Genomic DNA, 24,236 nt, shown 5'->3' with positions numbered 1-24,236 from the left:
ATATACTGTAAACTTAATTAATAACATCAGATATCTAATTTCGTTAACTCACATTAATACTGAAACCTGTAGAATTTATTCTTAAATAAATTGGGTTATGGATTTAACCCAGAAGACCCAGCCCTGGGACTTGGAATATTACTCAGCAAAATATCTTTAAATCTTAACTTCATTCTTGTGAAACCTGAATACAGTACTGTACGAAGAATGCTGTAAAATCATGTGATGAGAAACTTTCTCTGGAGAGAGACCAATGCAGATTGAAATGTTTGAGAAAAGCATTTGTGGAAATGAAAGAGAAACCAAATATTTAGATATTTTAATGAAGATTCTCCTCTCAAGGACAATCCAATGGAAAATTATAAAACCTAAACTAGTCACTAAGACCATGAAAGAGATCACATCAAGAAAATCACATAAATCTTAAAAAATACTTTTTTACCTTATTACTATACTTATATTCAAACCCCCAAAATGAAGCTATCTCCGTACCATAGTACTTTGCAAATAATTGCAAGGCTTCATATTCCAATATGAGCAGACTGGCCTTCAAATCTTCCTTCCCGCTAACATTCACAACTTCACTACAGTACAAGAAGCAGGTAGAATCATCCAGTATTACTTTAAAAAAGAGACAATGTCACCAGCATTGTTTCAAAAGGCTTAATGCTGTATATTATTCTCTAAGCTTTATTTAGGCTGTGACCAAGCCAATCAACTACTGCCCATGCAACTGAATCAGCAGATATTTACAAGTTCAAACTTAGTACAAATGTTTTTCTGTTAACAATGTTTTATTTCCTGGTTTTTATAATGCTTATTAATTCAACATTGTTATCTATCTTGAAATAATCTCATTTTTCTCTCATATAGTTTATTCTTTACATTTCTATTTCTTCACTGCACCAGACTGTCAACTATTTGGTCCCTTGGGCTAGTGGCAATTTGCTTTCGCACCTTGGTGCTTCTAATAGTAATAATTAGGCTAATATGACAAATTTGCAAATAATTTGTATTTTCCTAACTATACAAACCTGGATCTCTTTACAGCAGAGACGCATTTTGGCAACAGCTGGAACTAGCTGTAAAACTTTTAGCTACTTAGCGAAGGGAGAGCGAGAGTTGGACCAACCACTCTGCTCACACCACCATTTGTAACTGAAAATCACTGTGCATTTGCGGCAGAACTTCCTGGGGGAAGGTGATGGCGGGACCAGTATGTGTTAAGAGCTCCAGGATTGTATACATAGGGAAAATGCGAATTTCTTCCAAATTTGCCATTTATTACTGCACTACATACAAACCCTTACCATATTTACAGTGGAGACTCACCGTTAGGTGGGTGCAAGTCCAAAAAACTAACTGGCTAGTGCCTGACCTGAGGTGGTACTCTGTGCTTCGCATGAGCTGTTTGGAGGCATCATGTCACCTCGTCGACTTTGAGAGCTAACGGCCTGGGCAATCGTGCGAAGGGGTAAGAAATCTCACATCTATAATCTTTGCTTTTTTTTTTCTTTATTCTAGATCACAATATCAGATTTTATAGCACCTCCTTCTGTGATGATTCTTGAGGAAACCTTCAGACCAAAATGCTTTACCACAGTCCGTGCACATGAATGGTTTTTCTTACATGTGAGTTCTTAAAGGTTTATCGAGTCTCTGTTTTAAATTATATGTTTTGCCACATTCATGACACTGGAATAGATCTCTCATGTGATTTCTTATGTCTAGTGAGATATTTTTTTGAAGTAAAGAATTTGCTACAGACGTTGCACTTGTATGACCTCTCTCTCGTGTGAAATCTTAAATGTATAGTGAGATGGTGTTTCAGGGTAAATGTTTTGCTACAGACATTGCACTTGTACGGCTTCTCTCCTGTGTGAATTCTTAAATGTATAGTGAGATTGTGTTTCTGGGTAAATGTTTTGCTACAGACATTACATTTGTATGGCTTCTCTCCCGTGTGAATTCTTGAATGTACAGTGAGACACTGTTTTGTAAAAAATGTTTTGCTACAGACATTGCACTTGTATGGCTTCTCTCCCGTGTGAATTCTTAAATGTATAGCGAGATAGTCTTTTGTAATAAATGTTTTGCTACAGACATCACACTTGTATGGCTTCTCTACCGTGTGAATTCTTGAATGTGTAGTGAAGTGTGCTTTTGTAATAAATGTTTTGCTACAGACATTGCATTTGTATGGCCTCTCTCCCGTGTGATTTCTTAAATGCACTGCAAGATTATATTTATTAGCAAACATTTTCCCACATTCACTGCATGTGCATCGCTTTCTAGCTAGAGCATTGGAGTTAACATTACCAAAGATCCTTTTATTTATCTGCTTCTCATTTATTTGATTCACCTCTTGATTCAAAACATCTTTCTGTAATAATTCTCTTCCACTGATTACACATGAAAGTCTTCCTTTTTCTTTTCCTTTATCCTCTTTCACAGCTGTCCCTAAGTAAGTGTCTACACTTTCCTCATCATCGACATTCTCTTTACAACTTAATGAACCGTTTTCACTCACTGATGCATCGTACTCGTAGGTATTTTTCAAGTTGCTTTCGCTGGAATCAAATATTTCTGGCTCTACTTTGACTTCCATTTTTGGATCCAAGTAAAGAGCGCCATCATTAAAGAGAGCAACACTGCCAGACCAATCATTATTTTCTGGATCGACTGCAGGTGAAAATAGATCTTCAATTTCACTTTTCATTGAAAATTCAAAAGGTGGTTCAGAATTCATCATCCTCTCCCTATCACAAGATGAAACAACTCTTAATATTATTTTCAATAGACTCCAAAGATGAAATTAAGACTAAACTTCCTATTCTCAGACATCATACTGTACAACAAAAACTTCCAACATGACCCTTTCTTTTCCAGTCTTACATCTCTTGCATATACCTTCAGTAGCTTACAAGCTTTAGCAGCAAGAGGTGGATGATTCCTTCCTTTGAGATGAAAAGTCTGGAAGAAAAGAAAACTACAATCAGTTGGAGAAGAAGAAAAATCAATAAAATTAATGGAGTTTTCTAAAAAATAAAATAAATTCATAAAGTTATGTACTTTTCATTTTTCCTAAACATACAAACCACAGACTTTGATCTGTGTTCTATCTGTTCTTGTTACACATTTCAGGCATCTAAAAATCTCATATCCTCTGTAGATTCTATAATCTATAGCATCTCTTGTGACATTGGTTTTATCTTTAAATATTTTTCCCCTTGCTCTTCAAAAAGACAGAGTTTCATCCATAGTCTTATTTCCTTTACTGTACTTCCTCTCCAGTCACCATCAAAATTGTCTTGCTAATACTGCTATGCACCTCTGAGCCTTCCTCCAAAATTATGAACAGCAAAAGGCTTTATAGTAATCTTGCACAGACAGGAACATTTACCACAAACTCTTCCATATCACTCCCTCTACCTTTGCTTTGGTTCTACTGTTATGGCAAATTAACATTACTAACATAAGTTTTTTCTTTCTGGTTGCCTTTGTGCTGTCCAGTGCCTTCTTAAGACCTACAGATACCCTCCATTCCTGTGAAGATGGACCAGGAATTCTACAATTTTAGGCTGAGAGGGTCTGGAAGAAGAATGACCTTTCATCCGGCACCAGCGTAAAAAAAAAACTGCCCATTTGACTTGATAAACTAGACGTGTAGAGCGTCAAATGTCCGAGGCTAACTAAACGAAAAGCCTTCTTACCTTGGGAACCTCCGGACAGGCTCCAAGCATGAAGATGAAGCATGTGGAGCCCCTGATGAAAACGATGAAAGTGAGGCTGTTCGTGTAGATCTGATCACTCTAGCAATCAGACGGGAGGCTCCACTAAGACCACAAAGATGTCTGGGAACCAGTCCTTCCGTGGTCAGAAGGGAGAGATGGGGGCCAAGGAAAGACGACTGGTTTCCCTCGCCTTGATAAAACGCCCAGATCAGAGAGAGGGAGGAGGTGACCACCTGAAGACTTCCTCATCTTGTAAGTGGGCATCTGTCCTCATGTACTGGGGATACTTTAACGAAGGGAAGACGACTTAGTAACAAAAGTTCATTGCTATGACATGGAATAAGAATTGAAAAACAATACAAGACTGAAAAATTATTTGAAAAAAAATGCCTCCCACTAATTGGACACTCCTATATGTATACAAAACACAAGTACCTAGTTTTTTTTCTAGGACACCCAGACACCCCAAAAAAAGAAATAAAATATAAAAGTACTATTTCAAAATACAGTCCCATTAGGTTTCTGATGCAAATTTCGTAGCAATTAACACCAAGAAAGAGCATTTTCAGTCTATGTCAAAGTATTCAAAAAAAGTACCAAGCTCTTGACATGAGAAAGGTCCAAGCTTGTTGTCATCTGCTGGCCTAGAGGGGGACACTGCAGTCTGCTGGCCTGGAGGGGGACACTGCCGTCTGCTGCCATGGAGGGGGACACTGCCGTCTGCTGCTTTGGAGGGGGACACTGCCGTCTGCTGCCCTGGAGGGGGACACTGCCGTCTGCTGCCCTGGAGGGGGACACTGCCATCTACTGTCCCGAAGAGTACCTTTGAGTGTGCCTCTGCCCCTTCTTGTAGAGTGCCACTACCTGTGCAGGAACTGTTGAGAGCCACTACCACCAGCTAGACTGATGTTTAGCACTGTCGTTTGCCGGCCTGGAGAGTGGAACTAAATGCTGCTGAGGAGAGAGGGGAACTGCCTCGGCTGTAGCTACTGGAGCCATTTCTGGCCTACTGGCTTTGGCCGGGTTACCCAAGAACTGCTCCCCTAGTCCACTGTCTGCAGTCTCTGGCGGACTAAAGGGGTTAGTTGTCGGAACAGTCGAGGAAGCAAAGGGTCCACCTCAAGCAGGACACTCCCAGAAGCCTGGTACAGGTGGGAGTAATGGTGAAAACCCTGGTACATTTCTTTGAGAAATCCTCAGTTCTTATCAGGATTTCCAAGGTCCCTAACCAAACATCAAGCCACAAAGTAGCCTGTATGGGAAGAAGAGGAGTTGGACGAGGCACGTCTAAGATCTCAGAATAGCTCCTCTGCTGCAGACCGAAGGTGGGAGAAGCTTGGTGGTAGAGCCGGAACGTTGCGAGGAGGAGAGCTCAAAGAGCTGTAGGATGATCGTAGCCCTGGCGCCCTTCATGCCCTGAGTCCAAGGCAAGGATGCACTGGTCTCTGAAGGCTTCTAGGTGCAAAAGACACCGTGTCTTTGCTCTCTCAGTTGATAAACCCATTGAGAATCCTGATGAGAGTCAGAACCTGACAAAATGCATGGTCCGACTCTTTCTGCTCTCCTTCCGACGTTGGACTTGGGCTTGCAGCGAAGTCTCCTTTTCCATCCCCCAGGAGGTCTTCTTCGGGTGCGTCGCGCACATCCCTCGAGTGACAGGCTGCATCTGTAGACTTGGAGGTTCTTGAAGAGGACTTAGGAAGAGTCTTGGAGTCCTTCGGTTCCTTTCGTGGAAGGAGGAAGGGCTCAAGCATCGAAAGCTGCATTGTCATGTCCCTCCTGATTTCCATCGGTGGTGAACTCTCCGTGCGAGGGGAAACTTCCTCCGAAGGTGGAAGAGAGGAAGCCCCTCCCTGGCATTACCCCCTCGGCAGAGGTGAGGTAGGACAGTGTCCGGTGGAAGATGCACGAGCAGACCTTGATAGCCTAATAGGAGTCAGCTTTACCCTAGGGGAAGTAACCACATCTGAGACCTTCTTCCTCTTCAGGGGAGAAGAAGCTGAGGTTCCTTACAGTAGGTCTGCTATAACTGTAAAATGCTCTGAAGAGCTGGCAGACAGAGCAGGCTTGAAGGCTTGCACCACTGCTCTGACCATTGCCCTGAACCAGGGCTGCTAATTGACTGATGCACTGTCAGACAGATCCCCTGAAGGCCCTGAAGGGAGAGGGACCGACAGTTCCCTGAGAGGAGTCTCTGCTGTTGATGGATCCACCTTCGAGGAAGGCAGCTTCGGGATCCTGAACCCTTCTGTGGAGACCCCTCCTCCTTTCCTCGGCGGTCGTGCTATAATGCGTTTGCAGGGAGGGGAATGATAAGATGGTGAGCCGTCTACTCGATGTTCCTTAAAACCTAGGAGCCTGTAGAACCTGTTCATGGCCATGGCGCAAGTGGGACAGTGAGCGCTAGCGGGCCGGAGAGCATACATGAGAAAAATAGCATGCAGTAAGACGCTGAGCAGGATGATGCTGGTGTGGTTTCTAGAGAACGCGCAGTCGCGCAGTGCGACGCCACAAAGGAGGATGCTGGCGTGCAGTTTCCGGTAAATTCGTAGGAAAGCTCTGGCGCGCAGGTGAGCACTGATAAGCTGGAGAGTGCCAGCGAGCCAAAGGGTGCTAGTGAGGTGGAGAGAGTTTTGGCACAGGAGAGCGCTGTTGCACAGTCGACCACTGGCCCTTGGGAGTGGGGTGACGTACAAGAGAGCGCTGTTGGTTTGGAGAGCGCTGTCGTGCAGGAGAGCGTTGGTGAGCCTGATACCGAGGCTGCGCATGAAAGCACTGATGTCTCAGGGAGCGCTAACAAGCTTGAGCTGGAGAGTGGAGTTGCACTGGCGATTGCTGGCGAGCTGGCAAACACTACTCTTTGGAAGGACAGGGCTCTGCTGGAGAGCGTTTGCAATCGGGAGATCGCTGGATCATTGGAGGGGGCTGAGGATGAGAAGGAGAAGGCTAGCGGTCAAGGAAACGTCAATGTTCTGGTGAGCGCTGACTCAGTGGAGAGAAAGACGTTCTGGAAAGAGTTTTGAGTGCAAGCTGGCGCTGACGTGCTGTTGAAGAGCACAGGTGCACTGCAAGGAGCTGGCAAGCTGGAGAGAGTTGGCGCTCCGCTGAACACTTAGGTAGAACATCCGAGGATGTACAGGAGATGGGAATAGTAACGACAGGTCAGGAGGTTGACTGGAATGTCGAACTGGAACAGGGATGTGCCCTTTGGAAGGGCGAACATCCACCAATGACGATCGCGAACGATATGTAGAAGAGTGCAGGGCTAAAGTCCGAGGACTAGCCGCAGCGTCGTCAGGAGAAGGACCAGGAAAGGGCGAAAGTTGAGGGCCAGAAGACCACTGAAGTGGCAGCTCCTCTGTGGGTAACGGCTGCGAAGACGAGGCTGAAGAGCCTTTTCAATGATGGTGAAGGGCAACCTTTAAGTCAAAGCAGAGGGCGAGCTCTGCGACGTGGGATCAGCAAGCTGACCTTGAGCAGCAGTCCTCCGAAGAGGAGTCTCTATGAGAGAACTCACCCGACGGGAGAACCACTCATATGAGACATATGAGAGACAGACGAAGGACTTAGTTTCTCCCTCGAAGTATGGACAGAAGAGGGGAAACGTAGTTGTCAGCAACAGCAGGACAGTCTAGAGGGTCAGGGGCGTAGACAGCGGCCACAGAAGACGCCTCTGACACCACAACATCGACAAGAATTAGAGGATCCAACTCAGAAGTCGACAACGGCTGCACACTCGCATTGCGGACCCGGGCGCCGCAAGGACGACCACACCTGTAACACAGAACCCATAGACAAGGCCTTACCCGGGGGGAGAAGTGTGGCCACTTCGCTAGGGCAAGCAACACCTTCTCTCAAGGACGAGGGTTGGCAAAAATTAAAGTCTACATTACTGCTCGACGGTCTCTCAGAAGAGCCCGAACGAGTAGGAGCTTCGAAAAAAGGTCGGGAGGCAGAAGAAGAGATCTTGTGTGTTATTTTCCCTTCATACAGAGGAACCTTCGGAAGAGAAATATCCCGCTTTGACTTCTTCTTTCGCCCTCGCCAAAATCTTTCCCACTGGGAGGCAGACCACTCCCGACGCTCATTGCACTTATTATCACAATCATACCGTTGACCTCTGCAGGTGGGAGAAAGGGTGTGGCAGTTAGTGCCCATGGCTGACATGAAGGTCCGGCAGGGTTGGCCTTCAAGTCCAGGGAAAGTATGCATGTTTGCAAAAGTCAACACAAACACACACTATTAAAGAGAAAGCACAAACAAAAAGCACTAATGGCAGTTCAAAACATAACTTGGTGAGGATGAAAAACAGCAACAACCGTTTACCATCCGACCCAGAAGCAAAGTAAATTAAATCACCGGTGTGTGAAAGGGAGCGGTAGCAAGCTACCCCCCGCCCCTCCAAGACCGCTAACTAGCGAAATGGATAGTTAAACCTCACTAAATTTTAATGGCTCGTCATTTCAGTTTCACTGAAAGTAATACCCCTATTGAATAGGATACGTTCGTATTCCAGTTACGGCACATACAAAGAATAATTCAAAGCTATCACTCAATGGCAAGTCAAAAAGGTAAGGGAGCAGGAGAGCAGCAATGTCCGTTCTCCACCAAGCCAAAAGCAAAGTAGATGCTCAGCCCAGTGTGTGAGTGAACAGGGTAGCCGGCTACCCACAACCTTCCCGCTAACTGGCGGTTTAGGTAATTATCCCTCACTAAAAGTCTTATGGCTCATCTTCCAGCCTCGCCGAAAGTAATATCCCTATAAACAGCAAAGGTATAGACAGAACAAATATTCCTTTAAAGTTACATAAAAAAAAATATTGCTTTTAATCCTTCAATCTTCTATTTTTCATATTCAAACACTGACAACTAACTTGCCACGAAATTAGACCCAAATGATTGTACTTATTACAGTTAACATTAGGGTGAGCTATGAGTCCAAACAAATTGTATTTCCAAAAACAAACCAGGACAGCCTCTGGACATGATTACTGCTCTGTACCCCAAATACAATCAATATACTGTAAACTTAATTAATAACATCAGATATCTAATTTCGTTAACTCACATTAATACTGAAACCTGTAGAATTTATTCTTAAATAAATTGGGTTATGGATTTTACCCACAAGACCCAGCCCTGGGACTTGGAATATTACTCAGCAAAATATCTTTAAATCTTAACATCATTCTTGTGAAATCTGAATACAGTACTGTACTAAGAATGCTGTAAATTCATTTAACGAGAAACTCTCTCTCCAGAGAGACCAATGCAGATTGAAATGTTTGAGAAGAGCAATTGTGGAAATGAAAGAGAAACCAAATATTTAGATATTTTAATGAAGATTCTCCTCTCAAGGACAATCCAATGGAAAATTATAAAACCTAAACTAGTCACTAAGACCATAAAAGAGATCACATCAAGAAAATCACATAAATCTTAAAAAATACTTTTCTACCTTATTACTATACTTATATTCAAACAACCAAAATGAAGCTATCTCCATACCATAGAACTTTATAGATAATTGCATGGCTTCATATTCCAATATGAGCAGACTGGCTTTTAATTCTTCCTTCCTGCTAACATTCACAACTTCACTACAGTACAAGAAGCAGGTAGAATCACCCGTATTAATTTCCAAAAAAGAGAAAATGTCACCAGCATTGTTTCAAAAGGCTTAATGCTGTATATTATTCTCTAAGCTTTATTTAGGCTGTGACCAAGCCAATCAACTACTGCCCCTGCAACTGAATCAGCAGATATTTACAAGTTCAAACTTAGTACAAATGTTTTTCTGTTAACGATGTTTTATTTCCTGGTTTTTATAATGCTTATTAATTCAACATTGTTATCTATCTTGAAATAATCTCATTTTTCTCTTATATAGTTTATTCTTTACATTTCTATTTCTTCACTGCACCAGACTGTCAACTATTTGGTCCCTTGGGCTAGTGGCAATTTGCTTTCGCACCTTGGCGCTTCTAATAGTAATAATTAGGCTAATATGACAAATTTGCAAATAATTTGTATTTTTCCTAACTATACAAACCTGGATCTCTTTACACTGGAGATGCATTTTGGCAACAGCTGGAACTAGCTGTAAAACTTTTAGCTACTTAGCGAAGGGGGAGCGAGAGTTGGACCAACCACTCTGCTCACACCACCACTTGTAACTGAAAATCACTGTGCAATTGCGGCAGAACTTCCTGGGGGAAGGTGATGGCGGGACCAGTATGTGTTAAGAGCTCCAGGATTGTATACATAGGGAAAATGCAAATTTCTTCCAAATTTGTCATTCATTACTGCACTACATACAAACCCTTACCATATTTACAGTGGAGACTCACCGTTGGGTGGGTGCAAGTCCAAAAAACTAACTGGCTAGTGCCTGACCTGAGGTGTTACTCTGTGCTTCGCATGAGCTGTTTGAAGGCATCATATCACCTCGTCGACTTTGAGAGCTAACGGCCTGGGCAATCGTGCGAAGGGGTAAGACCTCTCACATCTATAATCTTTGCTGTTTTTTCTCCTTTATTCCAGATCACAATATCAGATTTTATAGCACCTCCTTCTATGATGATTCTTGAGGAAACCTTCAGAGCAAAATGCTTCACCACAGTCCGTGCACATGAATGGTTTTTCTTCCATGTGAGTTCTAAAATGTTTATAGAGTCTCTGTTTTAAATTATATGTTTTGCCACATTCATCACACTGGAATAGATCTCTCATGTGATTTCTTATGTTTAGTAAGATATTTTTTCGAAGTAAAGAATTTGCTACAGACGTTGCATTTGTATGGCCTCTCTCCCGTGTGAATTCTTGAATGTGTAGTGAGATTTGATTTTCTAGTGAATGTTTTGCTACAGACATCGCACTTGTATGGCTTCTCTCCCGTGTGAACTCTTAAATGTACAGTGAGATTGTGTTTATTGGGAAATGTTATGCTACAGACATTGCACTTGTATGTCTTCTCTCCAGTGTGAATTCTTAAATGTATGGTGAGACTTTGTCTTTTATTAAATGTTTTGCTACAGACATTGCATTTGTATGGCTTCTCTCCCGTGTGAATTCTTAAATGTACAGTGAGATTTGATTTTATATTAAATGTTTTGCTACAGACGTTACACTTGTATGGCTTCTCTCCCGTGTGAATTCTTGAATGTATAGCGAGATAGTATTTTGTATTAAATGTTTTGCTACAGACATCACACTTATATGGCATCTCTCCCGTGTGAATTCTTGAATGTATAGTGAGATGTGATTTTGTATTAAATGTTTTGATACAGACATTGCATTTGTATGGCTTCTCTCCCGTGTGATTTCTTAAATGCACTGCAAGATTATATTTATTAGAAAACGTTTTCCCACATTCACTGCATGTGCATCGCTTTCTAGCTAGAGCATTGGAGTTAACATTACCAAAGATCCTTTTTTTTATCTGCTTCTCATTTATTTGATTCACCTCTTGATTCAAAACATCTTTCTGTAAGAATTCTCTTCCACTGATTACACATGAAAGTCTTCCTTTTTCTTTTCCTTTATCCTCTTTCACAGCTGTCCCTAAGTAAGTGTCTACACTTTCCTCATCATCGACATTCTCTTTACACCTTAATGAACCGTTTTCACTCACTGATGCATCGTACTCGTAGGAATTTGTCAAGTAGCTTTTGCTACAATCAAATATTTCTGGCTCTACTTTGACTTCCATTTTTGGATCCAAGAAAAGAGCGCCATCATTAAAGAGAGCAACACTGCCAGACCTATCATTATTTTCTGGATCGACTGCAGGTGAAAATAAATCTTCAATTTCACTTTTCAATGAAAATTCAAAAGGTGGTTCAGAATTCATCCTCCTCTCCCTATCAAAAAATGACAAACCCCTTATTATTATTTCCAATAGACTCCAAAGATGAAATTAAGACTAAACTTCCTATTCTCAGACATCATACTGCACAACAAAATCTTCCGACATGACCCTTTCTTTTCCAGTCTTACGTCTCTTGCATATACCTTCAGTAGATTACAAGCTTTGGCAGCAGGAAGTGGATGATTCCTTCCTTTGGGATGAAAAGTCTGAAATAATAGAAAACTATAATCAGCTGGAGAAGAACACAATGAAAATATGACAAATTTAGAAGTAATTTGTATTTTTCATAAAATACAAACCTTTAATTATTTAATGGGGATTATCTTTCAGAGAAGCTGGAAGATTAGCCATTAGGACTTTAATGCAAGGTGGCAACCACCCACCCACTAGGTAGTGGGAGGGTCGAGGGGGTATCTGGGATAACCGGGTACACCAACTCACACATCAGTGATATGTCATCATTTTTCATTGCAGGAAGTTCTTACGGGGGACAAGTGATGGAGGGACAATTTGTATGATTAGCTTAAGATATGACAAATTCGTAGATAATTTGTATTTTTCCTAACGATACAAACCTTGGCTATTTAACGAGGGTTTACTACCCACACCGCTAGTTAGTAGGGGTACGGGAGGGTAGCTTGCTACCCCCCCCCCCTCACACACCTGTGCTTGAGCTCACTTTGCTCGGAGGTAGGACTTCAAGGGAGATAGGGCTGGCGGGTAAGTTTGCTTAAATAGCTAAGGTTCGTATAGTTAGGAAAAATACAAATTATCTACGAATTTGTCATTTGTTCCGTAACTGGAATAAAAACCATGCTATCTAATAGGGGTGACTCACCCATTAGGAAGGGTGGAGATCCCAGCCAATCTGGCTTTTGGCTTTACCCGGGGGCTCCTTATCTGAGTGTATCAGTACTCAAAAAATAAGGAGTCCCTGCACCTCTCTAAAACCATGCTATGCAAGGTCCGTGGCCTACGCAAGCTGTGTGTTGAGGTATGTAGAAGTGTGACTGTCCTGGTAAAGTTATTCTGAGTTCTTTAGAAGGAAAAACTGTGTAACTAGGACTTTCCCAATACCACCTCGTCAGGGTATGGGGACGTAACAGTATTAATCTTAATACTAGGAACACAAAGGAGCATGGTTTACCTGCAGTGGTTTGAGGTCAGCTATGCATAGAACACAGGATGCAGATTTCCCCAAGAGAGGGGAGAATGAAGAAAAGAATAAGGGCCAGTCAAACCTTTTCATTCACGCAGACTAAAACCGGGTAACAATGCCACTCAACCTTCTGCTACTTGTCCAATAAGGAGCTTGAGGTTTTAAACCAGCTGTTGTGCAGCCAACACAGGACCGATAGAGAACGTATCGGGTCTCCTGTGGGTTACGTCTTGCAGGTAGTGGGATGTGAATGTGGTCTGACGATTCCACACCCCAGCTTGAAGAACCTGCGTCACTGAGAAGTTTCTCTTGAATGCCAGGGACGTAGCTACGCCCCTGACATCATGAGCTCGGGCGACGTGACAGAAAAAGGTTGGATTCAGTGCATGGTCTATGACCTTGCGAATCCACGCTGAGATGGTGTTCTTGGTGACCCTCCTTTTGGTCCTTCCTGTGCTGACGAATAGTCCAGACACACGACGACGGGCTGTGGCTGTTCTCTTAAGATGCAGCCTCAAACTCCTCACTGGGCATAGTAAGAGATGGTCTGGGTCATCTGTTACAGTAAGGAGACTAGAAATCCGGAAGGGGTCGAATCGTGGATCCGCTACTCCAGGGTTCTGAGTCTTAGCAATAAATTCAGGGGCGAAGCTGAATGTTACTCTCCCAATCCCCTTGAATGGGCGATGTTGTATGAGAGACCACGAAGATCATCGACTCGCTTGGCCGAAGCCAAAGCTAGCAGGAACACCGTCTTCCAAGTTAGGTGGCCATCGGTTGCCTGCTGCAATGGTTCATAGGGAGGTCTCTCAAGAGACCTGAGAACTCGAATCACGTTCCATGGGGATGGTCTAAAGACCACTGGAGTGACTAGCACGAGCCGGCGAGTGATGATCCTGAGAACACTAACGATCACGAACAGGAGAACGACGAGAAGATTGGCGATCTTGCGAACAGGAGCTCTGCATGGCGAATGACGAATGTAGAGGGCTGTGATCCCTAGAAGACGTGCAGGTCTGAGGGTGATGGGAGAGCTCGTTATCAGCAGGTAGCCGTCGAATGGAGGGCAAATGAGTGCGAGGGTCATGAACAACACTAGATGGAGAAGGCAAGAGATGGGCTTCACACAGACTATGCGTCGACAGGAGAAGAGACGGCAACAACAGGGGCAGCAGGAACAGGATTACTCTGGGAACCCAGCTCAAGGAGCTTAAGAAAGACTTCCTTAGAAGGAAGTCCAGCAACACCCAAGGACAGCAAAGCCTGCAACACATCTACATTGTGATAGTGTTTCACGGTAAAGACATACTTTACACTTATTATCTGTACTTTTGTAATATGTAGTGATATCTTAAAGAAGAATTGTGAAGGAATATGGACTCCATCATTTTCCTCTGGAAAATGTCCCTATCCCAGGTACTGGCGGATTAGAGCAAAGAAGAGAAAAAGATAATAAGAACAATACAAAAAGTCAATTACAAAATTAACGCCACTAAGGCAGCAATGACTTTCAATAAAACCAGTTTAAAAGTTTCTCATGAATACCAGGGACAAGGGACAGGACAATGCTTTGTAATTATTAACATCATTAATATTATCAACCAAGCTACAACACCTCCATAGAAAATAAGATGGAAAGGCAGGTTTTCTGTGAACCCGGTAGGGGTGTACGTAACATAGCGGCCGCCTGTATGTATCATGAAGGCAGACTATGAATACGGCCGTGTAATGGGGGTCGCAGGGGGGCATTAGCACCCCCCAATAAGTAAGTACGTTAGGACACGGCTTGTAGGTTAGGTTAGGTGGGAAAAGTTTAGGTTAGTTGTCTATTTTCTATACACACAGGAGGAAATGGCCGCTGATATAAAAAGGCTACGTCCGGTAAGTCCTAGCAAATAAAAACTCCAGTGTTTGGACCCTGTTTCATTAGTATTACTCGGCTTTCCACCAGAAATCATTATCAAAAACATTCAGAATACCTATAATTATGGTAATATTTCGATAGATTTCTAAAATATTTTGTAGAGTCTAATGGATTTTGCTTCGCTCGCGAAAAAAGAAAAACTTCAGGCTCCTATGTACTGGTAAGTGGTACGTGCAGGGTGGGACTCTATCGAAATATCACCATAATTACACCGTGCACCCGTTTTTTAAAGCCATAAAAAATGTTCTTTTCATGGTAAACAATAGATACTTTACAACGAAACTGGAATTCGCTATAAGAAATGAACGAGTGCTAGCTAGTTTGGTATTTTTCTCTATATGTTTAATAGGGGCTGGGGCATAATAACTTACATATTGGTCTGTCAAAATGTGAGATATGTTTTATACTCCAAGTCCATTGTTTACATCTGAGAGACATAAGGGAACTTTTTGCACATGCGTTGTTTCCCATGGGTTTGGGGAGCTTTCTGTGCATTTACAATGACGTATTTGTCTGCTGGTTTCTTTAAACCAATTAACAGTTTACAAGTAGTACTTCTTCATAAATTCCCGGGTGTTGTTCTACAACAGCCATATTTCCCCCACCTACCCCATCAGTTTCAACTCAACCACCATCACATAAAGCCGTCTCCAAGAGGGAAGTTAAGGGAAGTACATCAATCTATTTCAAAATTTTGTGTAATTTCATTTATGTCGGCAACTAACTATGATGGAAATGCTCTCTGCTCAGTGCAGAGCTATTGTTACTCGTGAAATTAACAGCGAAATAATGCCTCAAAGTTCCGATTTTAACTTAATTTTTTGGGGAAGACCAGCACATTTCTACTGCAAAGCTTCTGTAAAGATTACCAAAACAAAAAGGATTTATTAGTGATTTACTTTTAGTTGGAGACCTGGATAGGAGGTCCAGCTAGCGGTTGTGACCTGGGAAGGAAGGTCCAGAGGGGCTGTGACTGAGAACTACTAGATTAGGTTAGGTGGGTTTGTAAGGTTCACTTACAATTCTCAAAAGTTATAAATAATCAGCACGGCGAGATGTAATCACGACGCGACCAAAAAACTTACTGGAGGTCGAGACCTGAGCGAGCACGCTCTCTGACCCCGGGTCGCCTCATGGCGCGTATTCCTCCACCAGAGGTTCCCCCGCATATAAAACGGAGATAGGGTAAACTACACAAAATTCTGGTCGGTTGGGAGAAGATCCCAGATACTCCTAAGAATGTAGTTCGAGGTAAGTACTCCGTGTTGGAACAAATGAAAATGTTATCATAAATATCCACACATTTATTCTAGCGATACACACTTCGTCCATATGGCCGTAAACCTCACGCTAAAGTAGCACCCAACACGTACCCTAGTCTAAACCTGTTTGTGACGTACCCTGGCCTATTTGATATAATTTACAAAAAATGTCAACTAGAATAAAAGAACAGGAACTTTCTGCTTACCGTAAATAAATACTAGTTATAACATATAATTGGACCAATTACGATAAAATCAAATATAATTACCTGTGGAGACGCAGCTATGGGGCCTTGGACAAATCTCTTGATTGGATAAGCTTCTTTAGATCCTCATCTCTAGGGTGCCTGTCATTTGGATAATGCTTTAATTATAATTTTGTAAATCACAATTAATAAATAAAATTAAATTGTCTTATGCAATTAAGATGTGTAATTGAATGTAACCAGGACGATATAAGTAATATAGCTGTATATGAAAACAATTTCCCTCAGCACTCGCATTGTTGGAACGTATTTTTCTACATGTTAGTTAAGTACCATATGCAATGGTGGGACACCTGGAAATTCACATCAGGACCCTAATTTGTTGTTATTTTGCGACGTGTGTGAAGAAGGACAATCAAAATTCCGGTCCCGAGCGAATTTCGGCAGGCCCGTGCAGGGAGAGCCAAAAAAGAAGAAGACACCATGAATAACGCTGCTAGGTCACGCAAAAACAGATCTAGATCGGACAGGTTAGTCTTATTATATTCTCTATTTCATGCCGTATGTCCGGCTATTTCTTCATGCATTCCTTGTTAATATATACATGCCACTGTCAATACATTGTTTTTTCATCTCTTCACCCCATTTGGGGAGCCTCATGGAAACTCAAAACCACTATTTGTGGGTATATACAAACAGCGATATAATTCTGAGGGACGCGATATGTTATTATTCGGTTAGGGATATCTCGAGCAAGTCACTCAAAAAGTTCCGAACAATGTTTCTGACGAGCATTCCCGATGCGGAGCCTTTGTAGTTTGTTGGGACAGAGTGAAAAACTACATTTTAGACACAAGAACATCACCTAAACGAATGTTTCTATTTCCTACCTAACCTAACCTAGGAGCCGTATCCTTAGACTGCCGTACTCTTCTTACCCTATCCCAACGAACTACATTCATCCCACAAGTCAGTTATAAATTAACAAAATCTAATACATTTTCATATATTCCTAAGAATATTTTATGAACCCATGGCTTATTGTTATTATTATTATTAAATGCTAAGCTACAACCCCAGTTGGAAAAGCAGAATGCTATAAGCCCAAGGGCCCCAACAGGGAAAATTGCCCAGTGAGGAAAGGAAACAAGGAAATATAAAATATTTTAAGAAATCAATCCTCAAAGACGGTTTGACAGGCGTTAGTGGCAACCCATTTAAATACACTTTTGAAAAAGACGAAAGGCGAGTGATTCAGGATCCACGTTCCAGGTTCCTCGTTGCTCTCTCCACAACAGTGAAAACACGTGGTCTTGTAAACAGACGCCAAAATTATCAGTAACCAGAAAGATTCAAGTTATCTTACCTTATTCCGATTCACAACGCCCAGTTGCCATTTTCTTTCACAAATATCCCCAGTCACACCAAGTTGAGTTTATATATTACACAATTTCACAATGGTGTTGGCTTCTCCTCTAACTAAATGGCTTATTTTGAGGCACTATGTAAAACGGGTGTCACTATTTACAAGAGGTCTCTACTTCAAGGTTCCTCGTTGCTCTCTCCACAACATTGGATTGTGGGCATACTACTAGATGGAGCACATTAGGTGCAAAGTGTTGCCATCTGCAGAAAATTCATTATTATTAGTTTACCTCCTACACAAGACAGCTTCACAGACTGCATACTTTTACTTCACTTTCTATGACCTTTCTAATATACCGAGAAACCTCTTTAGTAGGGGTTTTTAAATTTCCTTAACCCGTTAGTTGAAAATATTCTCGGTAGTATCCTCTGGCTCCCTACACAACACACAAAGCCTATTATCATCATTCCTATTTCTATAATCTTCCTTTAATTCTAGCGTATTTAACCTTGTTTTCATAACTATTACAACCTCATGAGAGTCAAGTTCTCCTATGTAATCTCTTCTACCATTACTATTCAATTTGGTCATCTCTGCTTTCTGTTCTATTTTTTTTTTATTTCAATTGCTACTTTACTTTTTATTTCATTTTCGAGTTCTTGCTTTTTATACTTTACTTCTATTTTAATATCATATTTATTCCATATTTCTATGATATTTTTCCCCTAACCTTTCCCATATGTTTCTCTTAATTGATCTTCCACTACCTCCTTAATCTACTCAAATTTAACAACATATTCTCTCTCTCTCTCTCTCTCTCTCTCTCTCTCTCACACACACACACATATTTAACAACATTTTCTCTCTCTCTCTCTCTCTCTCTCTCTCTCTCTCTCTCTCTCTCTCTCTCTCTCTCTCTCTCTCTCAGATTATGAAATTATAAAACACACAAATAATGGAAAATTTTATTTACCTTAAATTGAAATAATTCTAAATACAGATACTGTGAAAATGTTACAATATGATGAATAGTTTCAAATACTACCAGAGTTTGTATCCTTATTTTTCATGAATTAAATCTTCCAAATAAACTAATAATCAGGTTTTTAAATCAATAAAAATAATCCTTTAAGTAACCCAAGAAATTAATAGTGAAGAAGGTAAGACAAAGTCAACCGTGATGGGGAGCCCTTGTAAATATTTGCTATAGAGTTACTAACATATTTAGTCGTCCTCAGTGTTTTAACGAAACCTTGTATTTCACGTTGTTTTATGTCTAAACGGCAAGTTTTCTGTCTATTATAATGTCTAATGAATGAATTAAATCCAAATTATTATCTATAAATATATAACCTAGAAATAAAAGTGTAGCTTACCTCAAGCCAGGACTCCTTCTCATGTTTACATGTCACTCAAAGAATGTTATTTTAGAAAGGGACTTCATTTTCAATCACAGAATGATGTAAATGACTTATTATTTTACGATATAAAGTATTGATATGGTGTCTAATAAAAAATGAATGAACTTGATGGTGTACAGCAGTATTTTTTTTTATTTATATCAGTTCTATAGATTTGCCTGAATATTGTAATGGACCCCATTAGAATGTGAAGGTTTTTGATCAGCGGGAAAATTGAAGGTATTATTGTACTGTAATCCATAATAGTCTGAATTGCAATAAAGTAGTAAAAGAGTACATAGTTTATGCGTTTGATTCGTAATAATAATGTATATATTCACACATGTTATTGTGGCGAGCTGTGAAGTGACCATCTGCATGTAGGGTCTGGCAGGCTGAAACCACATGACCAACACTCTCAACTGCTGCAGGACAAAACCTTCACAGGTCGTTTCCTGATATGCCCGTCATTTTCTTTAAACCGTTTGTTAGGAGGCCTTAGGCTTGTGCTTCTACTATCATCCTTTCTCCATCAAAAACTAAATTTCCATTCTTTATCCATTTGAGTGACAATTCTTTGTCTGTGTAACCTTTTTCTAGTTCTTGGAATCTTCCTATTCTGGTGTTTCCACCTTTCCATTCAAAGTTTTTCCTCTATAAAAGTGAATCTGTGACTGGTCTTCCTGGCTATCATTGCGGCTGGAGTCTGTTCAGTGTCCTTTGTTTCTTCTAGCAATTCTGCAAAGTTCTTAGCCTGCTTTGTTATTGAAGTTGGTTGGCTCGGGGCTCCATTATGATGTTTGGCAACCTTCTTGATGTTTTCATCCTCAGAGCCTTTTAAGTATTGCCCAGATCTTACTATTGCTGCTCTGTAGGCTTTTTTGATTTCGGGTAAGCCTAGTCCACCTTCTCTGCGTGGGAGGTATATTCTGTCCATACACTGGTTTCTATATGTGACTTTGTGCAGGGTGAGAATCATCCTGGTCTTAACATCTATCTTATCTATCTTTCCTTTTGGCCAGTCTACAATACCAATTTTCTCAGGTGGTAAATCAGAATCTCTAATTTTTTCCTCGGATACTTTGTTTCTACGTCTGCCCCACCCCTCATGCCTTATGTATGTGATGCAGAAGAGGAGTACTTTCTTCTCCGCAAGGGACCATTTAACATTTTGAAATTGTCTCCTTTATTTTTTTTGGTTCCTTCCCTTGATGGTTACTAGGGTCAAGGATTAAGACTTAACTGACCTGGTGGACTCCTAAATGTCTAGTGAGAAGTTGTTTCAAAGTAAATGTTTTGCTACACACATCGCACTTGTATGGCTTCTCTCCTGTGTGAAGTCTTGAATGTACAGTGAGACTTTGTTTCGTAACAAATGTTTTGCTACACACATCGCACTTGTATGGTTTCTCTCCTGTGTGAACTCTTGAATGTACAGTGAGATTGTGTTTCAGGGTAAATGTTTTGCTACAGACATTGCACTTGTATGGCCTCTCTCCCGCGTGAAATCTTAAATGTCTAGTGAGATTGTGTTTCAGGGTAAATATTTTGCTACAGACATCGCAGTTGTATGGCTTTTCTCCCGTGTGAATTGTTGAATGTGCAGTGAGACTGTATTTCGAAGAAAATGTTTTGCTACAGACATCGCACTTGTATGGCTTCTCTCCAGTGTGAAGTCTTGAATGTACAGTGATATTGTGTTTCTGGGTGAATGTTTTGCTACAGACATCGCACTTGTATGGCTTTTCTCCCGTGTGAATTGTTGAATGTGCAGCGAGACTGTATTTCGAAGATAATGTTTTGATACAGACATCACACTTGTATGACTTCTCTCCTGTGTGAACTCTTAAATGTAAAGTGAAACTGTGTTTCTGGGTAAATGTTTTGCTACAGACATCGCACTTGTATGACTTCTCTCCTGTGTGAAGTCTTGAATGTACAATGAGACTTTGTTTCATAATAAATGTTTTGCTACAGACATCGCATTTGTATGGCATCTCTCCCGCGTGAAATCTTAAATGTACAGTGAGATTGTGTTTCTGGGTAAATGTTTTGCTACAGACATCGCACTTGTATGGCCTCTCTCCCGCGTGAAATCTTAAATGTCTAGTGAGATTGTGTTTCAGGGTAAATGTTTTGCTACAGACATCGCACTTGTATGGCTTTTCTCCCGTGTGAATTGTTGAATGTGCAGTGAGACTGTATTTCGAAGGAAATGTTTTGCTACAGACATCACAATTGTATGACTTCTCTCCCGCGTGAAATCTTAAATGTCTAGTGAGATTGTGTTTCAGGGTAAATGTTTTGCTACATACATCGCATTTGTATGGCTTTTCTCCCGTGTGAATTCTTAAATGCCCTGTAAGATATGATTTATTAGAAAACGTTTTCCCACATTCACTGCATGTGCATCGCTTTCTAGCAAGAGCATTGAAGTTAACATTACCAAAGATCCTTTTTTTTATCTGCTTCTCCTTTATTTGATTCACCTCTTGATTCAAAACATCTTTCTGTAATAATTCTCTTCCACTGATTACACATGAAAGTCTTCCTTTTTCTTTTCCTTTATCCTCTTTCACAGCTGTCCCTAAGTAAGTGTCTACACTTTCCTCATCATCGACATTCTCTTTACAACTTAATGAACCGTTTTCACTCACTGATGCATCGTACTCGTAGGAATTTTTCAAGTTGCTTTCGCTACAATCAAATATTTCCGGCTCTACTTTGACTTCCATTTTTGGATCCAAGAAAAGAGCGCCATCATTAAAGAGAGCAACACTGCAAGACCTATCATTATTTTCTGGATCGACTGCAGGTGAAAATAGATCTTCAATTTCACTTTTCATTGAAAATTCAAAAGGTGGGTCAGAATTCATCATCCTCTCCCTATCAAAAGATGACAAACCCCTTAATATTATTTTCAATAGACTTCAAAGAGGAAATTAAGACTAAACTTCCTATTCTCAGACATCATACTGTACAACAAAATCTTCCAACATGACCCTTTCTTTTCCAGTCTTACATCTCTTGCATATACCTTCAGTAGCTTACAAGCTTTAGCAGCAAGAGGTGGATGATTCCTTCCTTTGAGATGAAAAGTCTGGAAGAAAAGAAAACTACAATCAGTTGGGGAAGAGGAAAACTCAATAAAAATAATGGAGTTTTCTAAAAAATAAAATAAATTCATATAGTACTGTAATTTGCATTTTTCCTAGACATACAAACCACAGACATTGATCTGTGTTCTATCTATTCTTGTTACACATTTCAGGCATCTAAAAATCTCATATCCTCTGTAGATTCTATAATCCACAGTATTTCCTGTGACATTATTGGTTTCATTCTTTAAATAGTTTTCCCCTTGCTCTTGAAAAAGACAAAGACATTTCATCCATTGTCTTATTTCCTTTACTGTACTTCCTCTCCAGTCACCATCAAAATTGTCTAGCTAATACTGCTATGCAACTCTGAGCCTTCCTCCAGAATTATGAACAGCAAAAGGCTTTATAGTAATCTTGCACAGACAGGAACATTTACCACAAACTCTTCCATATCACTCCCTCTACCTTTGCTTTGGTTCTACTGTTATGGCAAATTAACATTACTAACATAAGTTTTTTCTTTCTGGTTGCCTTTGTGTTGTCCAGTGCCTTCTTAAGACCTACAGATACCCTCCATCCCTGTGAAGATGGACCAGGAATTCTGCAATTTTAGGCTGAGAGGGTCTGGAAGAAGAATGAACTTTCATCTGGCACTAGAGTAAAAAAAAACTGCCCATTTGACTTTATAAAATCGACATGTAGAGCATCACATGGCTTAGGCTAACTAGATGAGAAGCCTTTTTACCTTGAGAACCTCCTGACAGGCTCCAAGCATGAAGAAGCATGTGGAGCCCCTGATGAAGACAATGAAAGTGAGGCTGTTTGAGTAGATCTGGTCTCTCTAGCAATCTAACAGGAGGGTTCACTAGGACCTCAAAAAAGTCTGGGAACCAGTCCTTCCGAGGCCAGAAGGGAGAGATGGGGGCCAAGGAAAGAAGACTGGTTTCCCTTGCCTTGATAAAACGCCCAGATCAGAGACAGGGACGAGGTGTCCACCTGAAGACTTCCTCATCTTGTAAGTGGGCATCTGTCTTCATGTACTGGGGATACTTGAACGAAGGGAAGACGACTTAGTAACAAAAGTTCATTGCTATGACATGGAATAAGAATTGAAAAACAATACAAGACTGAAAAATTATTTGAAAAAAAAAGCCTCCCACTAATTGGCAACCCCTATATCAATACAAAACACAAGTACCTGGTTTTTTCCTAGGACACCCAAACACCCCAAAAAAAGAAATAAAATATAAAAGTCCTATTTCAAAATACAGTCCCATTAGGTTTCTGATGAAAATTTCTTAGCAATTAACACCAAGAAAGAGCATTTTCGGTAATGTCTAAGTATTCAAACAAAGTACCCAGCTTGTGACATGAGAAAGGTCCAAGCTTGTTGCCATCTGCTGGCCTGGAGGGGGACAGTGCAGTCTGCTGGCCTGGAGGGGGACACTGCAGTCTGCTGGCCTGGAGGGGGACACTGCAGTCTGCTGGCCTGGAGGGGGACACTGCCGTCTGCTGCCCTGGAGGGGGACACTGCCGTCTGCTGCCCTGGAGGGGGACACTGCCATCTACTGTCCCGAAGAGTACCTTTGAGTGTGCCTCTGCCCCTTCTTGTAGAGTGGCACTACCTGTGCAGGAACTGTTGAGAGCCACTACCACCAGCTAGACTGATGTTTAGCACTGTCGTTTGCCAGCCTGGAGAGTGGAACTAAATGCTGCTGAGGAGAGAGGGGAACTGCCTCGGCTGTAGCTACTGGAGCCATTTCTGGCCTACTGGCTTTGGCCGGTTTACCCAAGAACTGCTCCCTTAGTCCACTGTCTGCAGTCTCTAGCGGACTAAAGGGGTTAGTTACCAGAACAGGCGAGGAAGCAAAGGGTCCACCTCAAGCAGGAGACTCCCAGAAGCCTGGTAAAGGTGGGAGTAATGGTGAGAACCCTGGTAAATTTCTTTGAGAAATCCTCAGTTCTTACCAGGATTTCCAAGGTCCATAACCAAACATCAAGCCACAAAGTAGCCTGTATGGGGAGAAGAGGAGTTGGACGAGGCACGTCTAAGATCTCAGAATAGCTCCTCTGCTGCAGACAGGAGGTGGGAGAAGCTTGGTGGTAGAGCCGGAACGTTGTGAGGAGGAGAGCTCAAAGAGCTGTAGGATGATCGTAGCCCTGGCACCCTTCACGCCCTGAGTCCAAGGCAAGGATGCACTGGTCTCTGAGGGC

At 41.5% G+C, this 24,236-nt stretch overlaps 3 protein-coding genes across 6 annotated transcripts; all 3 read right to left on the bottom strand.

Moving 5' to 3' along the window:
• Positions 1-347: 347 nt before the first annotated feature.
• LOC137635331 (zinc finger protein OZF-like) lies at positions 348-17,946 on the bottom strand. 4 transcript variants are annotated; one of them, XM_068367801.1, is made up of 4 exons: positions 17,522-17,946; positions 16,219-16,296; positions 3,714-4,020; positions 348-2,973 (listed from the first exon to the last, which is right to left on the bottom strand). In XM_068367801.1, the coding sequence occupies exon 4, from the start codon at positions 2,750-2,752 to the stop codon at positions 1,688-1,690; it is 1,065 nt and encodes a 354-aa protein (XP_068223902.1). In that variant the 5' UTR covers positions 2,753-2,973; positions 3,714-4,020; positions 16,219-16,296; positions 17,522-17,946; the 3' UTR covers positions 348-1,687. The 4 variants fall into 4 exon arrangements, with proteins under 4 accessions (XP_068223902.1, XP_068223901.1, XP_068223900.1 ...); XM_068367800.1 differs by lacking the exon at positions 3,714-4,020 and adding an exon at positions 11,748-11,810 and having other exon boundaries at positions 17,522-17,942; XM_068367799.1 differs by lacking the exon at positions 3,714-4,020 and having other exon boundaries at positions 17,522-17,938.
• LOC137635330 (zinc finger protein 765-like) lies at positions 9,164-11,738 on the bottom strand. The gene has a single exon (XM_068367798.1). The coding sequence runs from the start codon at positions 11,584-11,586 to the stop codon at positions 10,444-10,446; it is 1,143 nt and encodes a 380-aa protein (XP_068223899.1). The 5' UTR covers positions 11,587-11,738; the 3' UTR covers positions 9,164-10,443.
• A 477-nt stretch (positions 17,947-18,423) lies between the features above and the next one.
• Positions 18,424-22,199, bottom strand: LOC137635328 (zinc finger protein 813-like). The gene has a single exon (XM_068367795.1). The coding sequence runs from the start codon at positions 21,798-21,800 to the stop codon at positions 20,160-20,162; it is 1,641 nt and encodes a 546-aa protein (XP_068223896.1). The 5' UTR covers positions 21,801-22,199; the 3' UTR covers positions 18,424-20,159.
• Between the last annotated feature and the right edge of the window lie 2,037 nt (positions 22,200-24,236).

This window comes from Palaemon carinicauda, unplaced genomic scaffold, assembly GCF_036898095.1.
Source record: "Palaemon carinicauda isolate YSFRI2023 unplaced genomic scaffold, ASM3689809v2 scaffold114, whole genome shotgun sequence".
Lineage (NCBI taxonomy): Eukaryota > Metazoa > Arthropoda > Malacostraca > Decapoda > Palaemonidae > Palaemon > Palaemon carinicauda.
The sequence above is the reverse complement of the archived record's forward strand: the minus strand, read 5'-3'. Positions and strand labels throughout refer to the sequence as shown.

Excerpts from the sequence above, each read along its gene's own strand:
- LOC137635331 (XM_068367801.1), bottom strand. The coding sequence starts at position 2,752 with ATGATGAATTCTGAACCACCTTTTGAATTTTCAATGAAAAGTGAAATT.
- LOC137635330 (XM_068367798.1), bottom strand. The coding sequence starts at position 11,586 with ATGAATTCTGAACCACCTTTTGAATTTTCATTGAAAAGTGAAATTGAA.
- LOC137635328 (XM_068367795.1), bottom strand. The coding sequence starts at position 21,800 with ATGATGAATTCTGACCCACCTTTTGAATTTTCAATGAAAAGTGAAATT.